The sequence below is a fragment of the Gekko japonicus genome, unplaced genomic scaffold (genome assembly GCF_001447785.1).
Source record: "Gekko japonicus isolate JY-2015 unplaced genomic scaffold, Gekko_japonicus_V1.1 scaffold493, whole genome shotgun sequence".
NCBI lineage: Eukaryota > Metazoa > Chordata > Lepidosauria > Squamata > Gekkonidae > Gekko > Gekko japonicus.
In genome coordinates, this window is record NW_015175371.1 from 317342 (window position 1) to 331246 (window position 13905).

General features: G+C 43.6%; 1 protein-coding gene across 1 annotated transcript; it reads right to left on the minus strand.

Annotated features, from left to right (window-relative positions):
* Window positions 1-216: 216 nt before the first annotated feature.
* LOC107122408 (RNA-directed DNA polymerase homolog) lies at window positions 217-720 on the minus strand. The gene has a single exon (XM_015425501.1). The coding sequence runs from the start codon at window positions 718-720 to the stop codon at window positions 217-219; it is 504 nt and encodes a 167-aa protein (XP_015280987.1).
* Window positions 721-13905: the final 13185 nt, after the last annotated feature.

Here is a 13905-nt window from a genome sequence, read left to right on the forward strand (position 1 = left end):
AGAGGTAAATAAGGACTTCCCATTGTCAAAAGCCACCTGACATTCGGAGTTCCATGCCAGCTGGGCACTGGGCTTGGTGCTCTCTAGACCTTTTCCTTTCATTTTAAGCAAATCAGTTAGGAGAAGGCTGACCTGGGCAAAATTTGCAATGAAATTTCGATAGAAATTTGAAAATCCAAGGAAGGATTGGAGTTGCCTCCTAGTGCAGGGGGCTTCCTACCCCAAGACATCCCACACTTTCGCTGGGTCCATCTCCAAACCCCTGGGAAATATGCGGTAGCCCAGAAAGTCTATTTCCTCCTTGTGGAATTCATATTTGGACAGCTTGGCAAACAGCTTATGTTTGTAAAGAATCTGAAGTACTTCCCTCACCAGTTTAATGTGTGATTGTTCATCTGGGGAATACAGTAAGGCATCATGCAAGTAAACAAGGGCACCCCTGAACAGGTGCTTGTGCAGCACTTCATTGATAAGGTTCATGAACACCCCAGGGGCCCCCGGAGGACCAAACAGCATGACTCGATATTCAAACTGCCCCAGCGGGGTGTTGAAAGCAGTCTTATACTCATCCCCCTTCCTTATGTGCACCTGGAAGTATGCATCCCTCAGATCCAGTTTGGAAAAAACTTTTCCTTTCACTGCCTCAGCCAGGAGATCCTTTATTAAGGGGAGGGGGTAAGTGCTCGTGACCGAGATGGCATTCAGACCTCTGTAATCCATGCAAAGGTGGAGACCCCCATCCTTCTTTTTCCAGAACAAACCAGGTGCAGCAAACGGGGAAAAGGCGGGGTGTATGAAACCCCGTGCCAAGTTTTTATCAATAAACCACCTCAGCTCCTCCTTCTCCGAGGGGCTTCTGGCATAGAGCTTACCCTTGGGTAACTTTTGGCTGGGTAGTAGCTCAATGGCACAGTCCGTGTTACAGTGTGGGGGTAACTCATCAGCCTCCTCCTCCTCAAACACCCTGGCCAAGTCTCGATAAGTGGGGGGGGGATGGCCCGTATCTCCTCTGTTGCCAGGCATGCCCATACCAGCTCATCAGGAGGAGTAGGGCCCCAATTGGGATCCCAGCCATGGTTCTGACACTAGGGGGAGATTAAATGTACCTTCCCTTCATCCCCAAAAATATATGGGCCGTGATCATGCAACCAGGGGCTCCCCAGCAGCAACGGGAACCTCACAGCAGGGGTGATAAAAAAGGGTTGGTGCTCCCAATGGTCCCCCGCTCCCATTCGGAAGGGGCCTGTCTGGTATTTACACGACTCCATCATGGAAGAACTGTCCATCTCCATGAACACTATGGAGTCCACCAACTTTTCCACTGGGGCTCCCAACCCTGTTACCAACAAGGGGTTTATCAGGTCTCTGGCGCACCCTGAGTCAATAAGGGCTCTCGCACGTACATGAGTGCCCAGGTCCTGATTCATTACAGTCACAGTAATGAAAAATAGGGGGGTAATTGCTCACCATACATGGCGTGGGGGAATATTGGACCTGCTGCTCACTGCCACTTACAGCAGGTCCCAGCCTTTTCCCACTGGCTCGTCTTCCTCACTGAAGGGCTCGTTGCACTTTGGCTTTCGTGGTCCCCTTCTTGAATGGAGTATCCGGTTTCTTCTTCCCAATGTCTTTAACCAGAGCTGACACTCTCACGGCCCCTGGGCAATTGGCAGTGAAATGCCCAGTCTCTCCACAACGGAGGCACAGCCCTTGCTTCATGCACATTTTTCAGGTGCTTTCTTTCAGTTTTGGGGTTTTTGGCTTTGCGCCAGCAGGTCCCACCTGTGATACCTGGGCAGGCCCATCTATCTTGATCATCTGGAGCCGAGCCTCTGTATTGGCAGCCTCTCACACCCATGCATTGTAGGAGATGGGGCACATGCTCCGTAATATGGTCTCATGGGTTTCGGGGTGGAGCCCCACCTGGTATTGCTCCGCAAGCACACCATCTGGCTACCCCTACACTTTAGTCGCATACCTCTTGAACTCTTTGGTGTACTCTCGAACCGTGTGTCTGCCTTGCTTCAAAGTGCACAGGTGGTTCTGGGCGCACTTGCCTTCCAGTGTTCGCTCTCAGGGCTCACATGAACACAGCCACTTCCTGTAGTTCAGGACCCCTGGTGTTGTGCAGACTCACATACCAATCCACAGGCCCCCCTGATCTGGGCCGCTATATAGTCCACTCCCCGGGCATCGGTAGGGAACAGGTGGCCCCATGTCTGGATGATCTTCTCCACTTGTACTACAAAAAAGGCCAGTTTCTCTGGGGTACCATCAAACCTGTCATCAAGTAGCCCCTTTGGGAGAATGATGAGCATCCTGGATTCTGGAGCAGGTCCCACTGGAGCCTAGGCCAGCACGGGTTGGTTTGGGGGGGGGAAGAGGTGGCGGTGGCAGCTGAGCCGGTACTTGCTGCTGCTGCAGGCACATCTCTGCTTGCACCAACTGTGCCACCATGCCTGGAATTCCCATCAGGGCATCTTCCACCACCTGGAGCATCTGATTCTGAGCCTGCTCCATCCGGGCGAGGCGTTCCTCCCAACCCTTCTTTTCCTCTTTGCGGCAAGTACATGCCTCCATCTCGGGGCCCAGTTGGTACTCATACCGGCTTCCTCTCACCGGTCCGGAAGTTAGTGTCCAGGACTCTTGCATGGTCATATTGAATGTGGACCACTCAAATCCCATGGGTTCCCTCTGTCTCTAACGGAGGAGCCCTCCTGTCGCTCCCAGCCCCAGACTCAGCGATACTGGGACCTGCAGGGGCAGCATTGTCATAGGAACCATAGTCACCGGCGTGGTGGTGACTGGTGCGGCTGTGGTGACAGGTGCAGTAGTCAATGGTACAGCAGCTTCCTCTGGATTACGTTGCTCTTTTTCTTCACCACTCATTGTGGCAATTATATGGGTAGAGGAGAGATAGATTCCTGACTCTCTGTCAGGTACTCCAATAACTCAGTTCAACAGCAGGTCCTTAAACAGATTCAGCTTTATTGACCAGAGTAAGGTGAAGTCGGCTTAGACTCTTTGAGTCAGGAATGAGACATAGAAAATGGCAATAGCAATTGTAGTGGGTTCATACAATACCCCCTGACACCTAGGGCCCAATAAGCAATTAGTATAGAGCACGGGGAGCTGTTTAATGGTTCAGGGGTGAGCAGGAGAACCAGAGGCTTCACTCCAGAGTGATGAGCGCTCAAAGCCATCGGGCAGATAAGGAGCAAAAATGAAACGCAGCTGCAGAGCAACACACATTCCAGATACAGGAGAATAATAATAATAAAAGAACATGGTGGGGCTACCCAACAATGGGGCTAGATTTTACTCAAAGTAGTGGTGGCAACTAGAGGGGGTCAGTGGTTACTCTTGCCCACAATGTGACAGAGGCAAAGACAAACTCATCCCCCCTTCCTCCACCAGGACTACGTGAAGAACAATCCCCCCCTTCCTCCACCAGGACTACGTGAAGAACAATCCCCCCCTTCTTCCACCAGGACACTAGAGAGAAATTCTGAGAGCCGTGACCACCCTATATAGCTGATGAATCATGTGATCTCTTTTTGCAGTGTTTGAGTCTGGACATAAGAGTCTCATCAAGAGGGAATCTCTGCCTAGGTGGCATTTCTGAGCCCAGGATTGTGCAACAATTTTATAATATCCTTAGTGAATAAATCCCCATCAGTGCAGAAAAACTTCCCATGGCTTCAGTTCAAATGTCAACTGGATCATGGTTCAAAGGACACCAGGGACATTTCTTTCTAACAGAGTAGGCAAAAAGTACAGTGCAGTAACTTTAACAGAGAGTCATTTAAAATATTCAGACCTTTCACTCCCCCTCTGAGCTATTTTGGCAATTTAAAAATAAAATAAAATAAATGGGTGATTTCCCACAAGTGCTGCTCCACGCTCACTCCTCCCTTTTGCCCCAATGCCACGTGTCAATTTCACACAAGCTGCTGCGTGGCCGCATTTCGCCCCAGAGCTTCGCGCGATTTTTCCCGCGTCTACTCAGTCTTGTTTTTTGAGGATTGAGTAGACGTGGGGGAAATCGTGTGAAGCTCCGGGGCGAAATGCGGCCACGCAGCAGCTTGTGTGAAATTGACACGTGGCATTGGGGCAAAAGGGAGGCGTGAGCGCGGAGCAGCGCTTGTGGGAAATCAGTCAAATATTTTCCCCCTAGACAGCATTGAAAGTATTTTTCTTCTGCCCTGTTGTGTTATAGGGATTTCCCACAACTAATGCTCAGAATAATCAACAGAAACCGTCAACATTCCTGGAGCTGCATACCAAAGTGCAAACAATTTATTTGATTTCTCTGGCCTTTAATTAAATATTTTGACAGGCCTTATAGTTCAGTGATTTAAAGTGGGCATCTGTGAGAAACAGATTAATTTGTGCATATTCTAATTGCTGGATTCCATTGCAGAGGTTCCTCCACAAGAAATAAATGCAACATATAAATAAAATATGAATTCAAACAAATGAGTAATGATGAAAATATCAGCCTGAAGGCAAGTGTTGTTTTTTTTTAACAGAGCCTATTATGATGTGCAAATTAAGGCAGATTCATATTCCCAAGACAGCTTGGCATATTTGGCCTTTATTCTTCTGTATGTATAAGTATTGCTTGTTTCTTGCATTTTAATATAAATTGAGGGTTTTGTTTTTATTTCTTGTTTACACACATAAGTCAGATGAGGAGTTCCCTTTGCTAACAGAAATGCACTGTCATGCTGGTTTCCATTGAAATAATATTTTTTTCTAACATGGATTTCCATTATTAGCTACTCACATCCTAAAAGTTGTGGCAGCATTCCTATGCTTTGGGTGGCATGCTTGCAGAGTGGTGGTAATAGCCCAGAGCCATTTGTAGTGCATGGAATGTTGGGAATAATTACCATTATAAAATAGAAAAAGCAAAAACTGTTAAAATGGGATATCACAATCTACAGATTTTCACTTATTCCTGGGTAACTTAGCCATCAATATCATCCAAGTGGTCAGGAGGATTTTGCCACACATGTGATGCAACTAGGTGGTTGTTATGTATTAAGATAGCCTCGCCAGCGTTAGCCTGGCCATGTGGTCAAACAGACTTTCGGGTCTAGAAACAATAGACAGGTAGGATCCTAATGTGGACCAATGGGCTCGCGTGGATCCTGGTATGTACCTATGGGGACTAGGTAGTGTAAATAGAGTCTACCACGGGGAGTGGGGTGTGTGTTTTGAGTGTGTGTGTGCACGGATAAAAGCCGGCCACAGACCGGCTAGTTTGTCTTCTAATTTCCAGTGAGTTAATAAACTATGAGTTTATCACTATGCCACGTGTCCGAACTCAGTACTTTTCAGTGGTAAAGTATACTATTCAGTGTATGACACAATGGTAATCAGAACACACTCAGTATCTCCTTGAGAATCAATCATCCATCATTTTAAAAAGAAAAAAGGACTCAATCTCATGGATATGTATGCACAATCACACATGCATGCACATAAACTGAAATAATGTGACAAAGAATGAATATTCCTTTAGAACATGAAATTCTAACATGTGGAAGCACTGAAATGGTATGTAGAATGGTGGTTATAGAATTGTGTCTATAGAATCGTGGTTATATCTGAATAAGTAAATGCCAAAGATGTGGTTTTACTGCCCTGGTTGATGCGATTGTCATTAGCTCTGAATGCACCAGTCATCTTCTTGACAGTGGAGACTGAATACAGCACTTCCCAAAGGTTGCCATGCAAAGCAACAATAGTGTATATGTCATGGAGAATCTTGAATGCCATATCACAGCAGATGTGGGCCATGTTCTCTACAAGATGACACTTTTCTGAGCTCTCCTTGTTTACATCAGGATCAGGCTGGGCTATATACCTTTAAAGTCAAATCTAGCCCTGACTTGGATGGCCCAGGCTAACCTCATCTTGGCAGATCTTGGAATCTAAGCAGGATCAGCCCTGGTTAGTACTTGGATGGGAGACCATTAAGAAAGTCCAGGGTTGCTACACAGAGGCAGGCGATGGCAAACTGCCTCTGTTCTTCTCTGGCTAGCATACGTCACCTGTAAAAATCAGCATAAATCAGAGTTAGCATAAGCCAGCTGCAACTTGATGGCACTTTCGACCACCAGTCAAATCTAGACCTAGAGGGTGCTCAAGATCCATTAGGACAACTGCTGGCAAGCTGTAGCAGAGATTGCACTGTTGACTAGGCAGAGCCAGAAGATCAGGTTCCTAGTATTCCTACCAGGTCTCACTGATCCAGAAGATTTATGTTGCCTGCCAATCAGAAGGGTTATGTGATACACCCTGTTTCTTTCTTAATATTGATCAATTGATTTAAAACATCTCTGTGCTGCCTTTCCACCTCAGTGGGATCCCCAAGGCGGCAAGCATCAAAACATTCAAACATGTCAGCATCAAAACATCAAGGGTAAATTGAGGTCAGAGCATATATTATATAGTCTATTGTTGATACATTAAATAAGCAGGTCACCCACCAAGCAAGGTTCCCCCTAAAAGTAAAAAGTAATTGTTTCAACCCCATCAAGCCCCTGACAGTATTAACAGAGAGAACTCCATTAGCAGGATGTTCATGTAACCATAAAATGTGGCAGGATTTAATACATTTGCGGGAAAGTTTCTTTGCCAAATTGAACTGAAGTCCTAGTATGATTTCTTTTTGTACTCTGTGGAAACTTTATTTTAATTATTCTACTTTAAAATTGATTGTCAGATTAAATTTACCTACCAAGTGTTATCAACTGGTCCTGGCATCTGTATTCATGCTTGAAGATGTCCATATTCATTAGTGGCTTTCTTTAGTTTAACAAACCTTGGAATTAAATGCAATCCACAAAGCAAGCATTTATCATTCTGAGATACAACAGAGTACGAGTTTTGTTAAAGGAATGCATTGTCTCAGCCATTAGCAGTCCAATCTGATTACGGGACTCAATCTGTTTCTGGTGGGAACCACTGCAAGAACAACAACATCATTACCATCTGTGTCCTCAGCAGAGACTTCATAGCGGAGCACTTAGCATTTCAAAAATCCTACAGATGTTGATAATGCATTATTCATTGAGAGGCTGCCACAGCTGTGTACTTTCCACTGCATTTTCCAAGCAAGCTGTCCTCAGACTCTAATTTGAGCACTGTGGAGTGGAGCACAATACAAAGGCTTATGTGTGGGCTAAAGTTCAATGTGGACCTCTGTAGCTAAACCAAAACCTTTGAGGGACAAAGGATATGTTAGTATTCACTTTTGGCACTCTGGTATATCACTGGATGAAATAATAAACATGCCATGTCACCCTGCACTTCTAGATTTTGCTTTTCTTCGGAATGATGGGCAAAGCAATACGAACTGAGTCATTAAAACCATAGAAACAAGGGAAATAATGAAAATGAGAAATGTGGCAAGGAAAGACAGTGGAAATAGAAGTTGAAAAAGAGAAAGACATAAACCAAAAAGACCCAAAGATCAGTTGCAGTGTAAGGCTTCAAAAATGTATCTCCCTTGTTCTATTGTCTTGATAATGTTAACCAAAGTTAAATCATCTCTTTGTCACAACCTTGCTACCTCCCTTCCCATAATGATGTTTGACACATGTTATGGTGTAAGGAATCCACACAGAGACATTCCTTTCGAAAATTCTGTGATACGTACAGGCAAGAAGAAAGGCTCCATATTTTGTGGAAGTAGAGATGACATGCCGGAAGCTAAGCGGCACATTGGTTTTATTTCATGGAAACCAGCCCTTTTTGCTTAGAAGAATTCTAATCCAAAGTTATCTCTTTCACAAGCTGTTTCTATAGGCAGAAAATAATGGAATGCCTTGGAATGATTGTGGTTTCCTATGTTCATTCATTCATTTGCAATCCAGACCTAATCAGAATGTTTCCTTTCTAAACTTATTGACTTCAATGGAATTGCAGTGAAATCCTAAAAAAGAGTTACAGTGTTGTAAGACCATGGGTTTAATTCCCCTTAGGACTGTAACTCTCCTTAGTATTGTAGCATCGATCCATCTTCTATTTAGAAAGAAAATAAAAGATCTATGCTGAATGAAGTAACCATTGAAAAGCTGTTTGTGCACATTTTCAGAATGTTGTTCTTTATACCACATCATTGATTTCACAGGATAATATTACATGCTAGTATAATATTATTTAGTAATATTATACATCATAGGGTAGTTTTAATTCTTTTTTTTCTTTCTTTTTTGTAAAAACAAGCTAATCGTAAGGGCTAAAATACCACACAAGAGCTTGCTTTTCAAAGTGAGGCAAACTATGAAGATCTGGAAAAAGTTGTTTTCCCTAGTTTCATAGTGTACGGACATGAGTAATTCCTAAAGGCAGAAGCATAGATTAGCATGTAATTTATCAGGCACAAATAATGTATCATCCCATTAGAATTCAACATATACAATAGCATTTCCTCTGGTAGAAATCCATTTCTGCTTTCTAGTGCCAGCAACTTTGTCATTTTATTAAAAAAATGTTTTTCAATTGTCATGTCTTGTTAGCAGCAAAAGCAACTCTTGTCATTTCCATTTAATTATATGTCAGCTTTTTAAAAGAATACTCCAATTGTGAGAGTAAATTGCACCATGTCTTACTGCACTAGCACTTCACCTCTGGAGATAAGAGTCACAAATGGAAATGTGTATGGTCTCATCATCATGGCTATGAGAAGAGACGAGAAAACAAAATAAAACAAAAAACCTTATGAAAGCTAACACAATTAGTGGCCTTCTCTCAGTGAAATGTCAAGGCTAGAATGACAGGGGTGTTTTATAGATATGCAAATGAGGTGTGGTGGTACAGTTGTGGCCTTATGCTTACCTCAACTATGCCTTCTGCTCGGTGCTTTGAAGTTTTAAGACAGAGTCAGGCAGCATGTTCACAATGCAGTAAGCCAGTGATCCCCAATGTGGTGCCCGGGGGGGGGGGGACATGGTACACACCAGTAGGTTTCTTAGTGCCTACTTCCCTCTTCCCCAAAGCATCTTTCCCCCAAAGCAGACAAGCAGGCTTGTCTTTCCTCCACCCCATTGGAGTAGGAAGTGCTTGAGAAGAACCCAAGAAGTGTCACTGTGTCTTCAGGAAGCACCCACTCAAAAATGGTCTTCTCCATTCTAGAATGATGCTTGGCTTGCAACCTGCCAGCATTTGGTGATTGGTTCTAGCACTTCCCATGACAGCTGATTTATGATGGTACTCACTAGAGGTGTGGGCCAAGAAAAGAAAAGGTTAAACTTTCACATCAGGGGCTTCGGGAGGGAATTTTTTCTTAACTCCTGGTGCTTCTGTAGGACATTGTCAGCTTGGGATTCAAATCGGTGTGGTTTCTTGGGTTTGAGAGTTTTGAGTCTACTATTTTCAATGGGGAATCTATTGGAGGGTCTGTGGCAACTGTTTATGAACAGAACTGCACAAAATGAGCATACAACATAGTCCTCCCTCTACCCTAAAGAGCCCTCCAGTTTCAAGAAAATTGGACCAAGGTGTTCAATTTTACAGACCTATGAAGTATGACTCCTGCAGCACAGACACACTTCTCTCTACTCCTGAGACCATTATTTCCTATGGAGAATCCATTTGTGGGTCTTGGGCAGCTGTTTGTAAAGATAATATCACTAAATTTGCACAGAACACGCTCCTGCTTCTCATCTCAAGACCACCCAAGCTCTAAGCTAATTGACAAAAGGGGCTTCAGTTCTACAGACCATGAAGTAGGGGCATCTTGGTGCAGCCATACTTCTCTCTATTCCCAAGAGCCATTAGCTTCAGTAGGGAAATAATTCTACAGCCTGGGCACCTGTTTATCAACAGAATGGCACCAAAGTTGTCTACAAAGGTGATTGGCTGTCAACACTCTGTGCTCCTCCCTTGCAAGGATGCAATTGAAGGAGAGAAATGCCATTGCCTGGGAACATTAGAATAAAAGAAAAGATGATTACCTGTGCATGCTGCTGCTGGCCTGGTAAGCAACTGGACTTGGGGGGGGGGGACCCAGAGACCTATTCAATGCATTTCTTGCATTTCTATGACCACTCAGAAGCAGATTGCACTGTTTTCCTCTCAGTCACCCAGTTCCAAATTCATTTCCTCAGCCTGAATGATTGAGTGGAGTGGGGAAAGTTTTGAGTCTTGAGACAGGGCTTGATTGGCTTGTATGTGAATCTGACAGTTCCATTTTGAAGCTGGAGAGCAGCTGAAGTCACCCCATGAACCCACTTTATGTATCCCCCAGTAGCTGCAGCTGCATAAAGTGCTTTGCTATGGTAACATGGCTCATATTGCACAACTAAACGAGGATTCAAAGGACTGGATCCAACAGCTCCCTTCTGTTAAGTGAGCAAGCCATCCTCTGCTGGAGCAATGCTTATTCCACCCATAATCACTTGTCAGACAACACCTAGGACTGCCACTTAAAGAACTCAAAATAAAGAACACATTATGAGACTGAAAAAGAACATCTTCATGCATCAGGAGATTAGCAGTACTTTACTAGCCTATGTAATTCTTGTAATGTATCCCATTAAGGTTACATCAGCATAACCCAGAGTTACAGTTGTGGACAGAATGGTCTAAATTCTCTTGTCAGGACTGGGATCCTGAAGGTTTTCAGTGGTGAAGCCATTGAGGTGAATGGGACAACTAGGCGAGGAGGAAAAGCAGAGTTCTTTGTCTCAGGAAAAGTTGAATGTATTTTGGTAGGACTGGAACAAAAGCTCTGTAGGAGCTTCAGAAGGATTTTGTGCTAGAAGCAGTCCTCCAATGTTCCAGCTTTTTTGAAGGTCAGGAACAAAGGGTCTCCCCAAAAAAGAGTGAAGAGAGTTTCTTCATTTTGACTTCAGAGATTGTATGGTAAGTATTTTTGCTGTTGCAAGGGACATTTATGAGACTGAAAGAGTTTTCTTTTGCAGGGACGAGAAGAAGATGAAAGGAAGTACAAGATTCCAGAAGCCATGCCTCTGTTTGCTCCAATTGTTCCTATTTGCCTAGGATTTCACCATTCAAGATCTGTGGGCTGGCAGATAGGGTTGCCAGGTCCCCCCTGGATATTGGCTGGGGATGGAGAGTAGCGTTGCCAGATCCAGGCTGGGAAACTCCTGGAAATTTGGGATGCAGCCTGGGGAGGACGGGGACCTCAGTGGGGTACAATGCCACAGAGTCCATCCTCCAGAGCATACATTTTCTCCAAGGGAAGTGATCTCTGTATTCTGCAGATGAGCTGTAATTCTAGGGGATCCCCAGGTCCCACCTGGGGGCTGGCAACCCTAGGCAGAAAGTAGGAGACATCTACTTTAGTTTTCAGTATTTTCAAGCTTGAAGCAGCTGCTATGACCATAGGACTGCTTGCTCTCTTTTTTTCTTTTGGAAATGTTTGACCTTTTAAATTGTGGTCTGGCTGACTAAGTGGAAATTAGTAGGACAGAGGCCTGGAGGCCAGAGGTTGTGGTGTACCTCCTTTCCTAGCTTGTGCAACTAGGATCTCTCTTTCCATTAAGCAGCAATAGCAGCACTTTAGAGTTGGGGATAGCCGGGGCCATAGGAAAACTGGACCTGGCAAATTTAATCTCTCCTAGATATTAACTTTTCTTCAGCAACACTAGGTGAGCTTAGGCAATGGTGGTAGTGTGTGATGTATGCATGTGTGTGATGTCTCTGGGGCAAAAAGTAGCAGAATTGCTCTGAGTATTTTTATGCAGGTGGGTGTGAGTGGACTTGCTGGGTTTGTGTGATAGAGAATGCATAAGACAAACAGTTAAGGGATGATTGTGTTGTTGTTTGGATGTATTCTGATGAGCTGCTGACTCAGGAAGAGAAAACTGATTTTGGTTGTGATCTTGGGTGCCATCATGTGATGTGGTGGGAGCTAAACTGACTCCAGGTTCTCCTGGACCCTGAGATTAGGTTAGGCATGCTCTTCTTTGCTATTTTGTGAGTGCCAGGGCTCAGTTTTGACACTGAAAGTTATTAAGGGCTAGCATAAAATGAAAACTTATCTGAATTCATTTACCATGAAAACCTTTATATAGAATCTCATCTATGTGTTAAATTGCAAGGGAGGCTGGGTGGGTGCTGCATCCTGGTTGAAGAGGCTGCAGTGCCTTTCATAGCCTTCTTCAATGATCTCTCAATTGACCTCTTCAAATAAGGAATATCTATCTCTTGTCCCACCCCCACCCCCTTGTGGGTAGATGGAAGAGTAGTGTTCCAGTTATCTAGCCTACAATTTACAGCATTCCAGTTATCTGGCCTACAATTTACCAGCTGCTTGTAGTTGGTGTCCTAAATTTGGGAAATGATTGGATTATATATTTTTATGTCCTCCCAGTTCTATGATTCTGTTAGCTACATAGGCAACAAACATATTTTGCAACAGTTATTATCCATGTTTTCCTCAGATTAAGAGTGAAAAGTTGTTGTCTACATCCAACTTGGAATGTGCCAGTATTAATGAAAATAGACAGTTGTAAATGTGTTGCCTTTTGTATTATTAATAAGCATGGTTTTAATACTTGTCCCAACAATCTTGTTAAAAGACTAAAGTCAAATTGTCCTTTTTTGTGCTAGACTTGTTTTTCATAGATTGCCAGAAAACAATTTATTCAATCCATCTTTCTTCGGTAATTGATTATGCGGATATTACTTATTGTACCGCTGCAAGCACATCTTTGCATAAATTGGATGTGCTTTATCATTCCATGTTACATTGTATTTACAAATGCTCCATTTTCTGCTCATCACATATGACTTTATTCCATGGTAAACTGGTCTTCATTAGGCAGTTTTTAGGCATTAGCATTTATCAGTGAAGGAATTTGGAGGAAAGCCCCTCAATGCATTCAATCTTTATCACATTCCTCTCCCCAGCTAATGTGTTTTCAAATCCCCAGGCACGCTATACAATGTTTTCCCCCTCCACATAAAATTTGAATACACTGGAAAATACCCTTTCTCACTGCCACCTTGTACTGTTCTACTCCCACTTACCCACCTATTTGTTGTTATTAAAAAGTAGTACGAAGTTTACAAGCTGTTTCAACTCTGCTAATTAAAATAAAACAACATAGTTTATACAGTGCAATTTATACAGCTGCAATTTGTCTTAAGACAACATTTATCAGGTCTTCCTTGTTAAGGAGAAATGGAGTTGTCAATGTAGCAATTTACTGGTTTAAAGCAAGGGTGGATTAGAGGCCTAAACTATTTACTGTCCTTTAGTTAGACATGAATACTGACCTTACATTATGCATTTAATATCGCCTATTTCATGCAACTCACTTCTTTCACAGAACACCAGCACTCTAAGTACTGTAAGAAAATGTTGGGATGACTTTTGGAGACTAGACATTAGAGAGGAGGCATAAAATATTCTAAATAAATAAATAATACACAAACAAAATAAAAGCACTATGCAGACCCCTTAAGGGCTCTACCACATAATAATGCAAGTGGAGATAAAGTTCTACATCTGTCAGCTTCCTGCTTCTGGAAAACTAGCATGGCAGGGATAAAGATTCTTGCCTAGCTGTTTCTATGGATGGGCACGAACTGCAAAAATGCAGTTTGGTTCATGGCCTACGCAGTTCGTGAACCATGGACTGTCATGAACTTTTTGGCACAAGATGAACCTGTTCAGTTTGGGACATTCATGATGCGGTAGAAAGACCCCCAGTGTGCTAGAGACACCAAACTCTCAGGGGGTCTCTTGCTGACTCTATTCTACCTGCCCTCCAAGTTTGGTAAAAATTGGATTTATAGGGTCTGAGTTACAGCCCCCAAAAGAAGATTCCAAAAGGAAGTGCTTTCTGGGGAAATGAGGAGCAGGTTCGTTCAGCAGGTTCAGGAGTGTATAGAACAGATGCTAGGCAAGTTAGAGAC

Coding starts and splice junctions, on each gene's coding strand:
- LOC107122408 (XM_015425501.1), bottom strand. CDS start 720: ATGGATTACAGAGGTCTGAATGCCATCTCGGTCACGAGCACTTACCCC.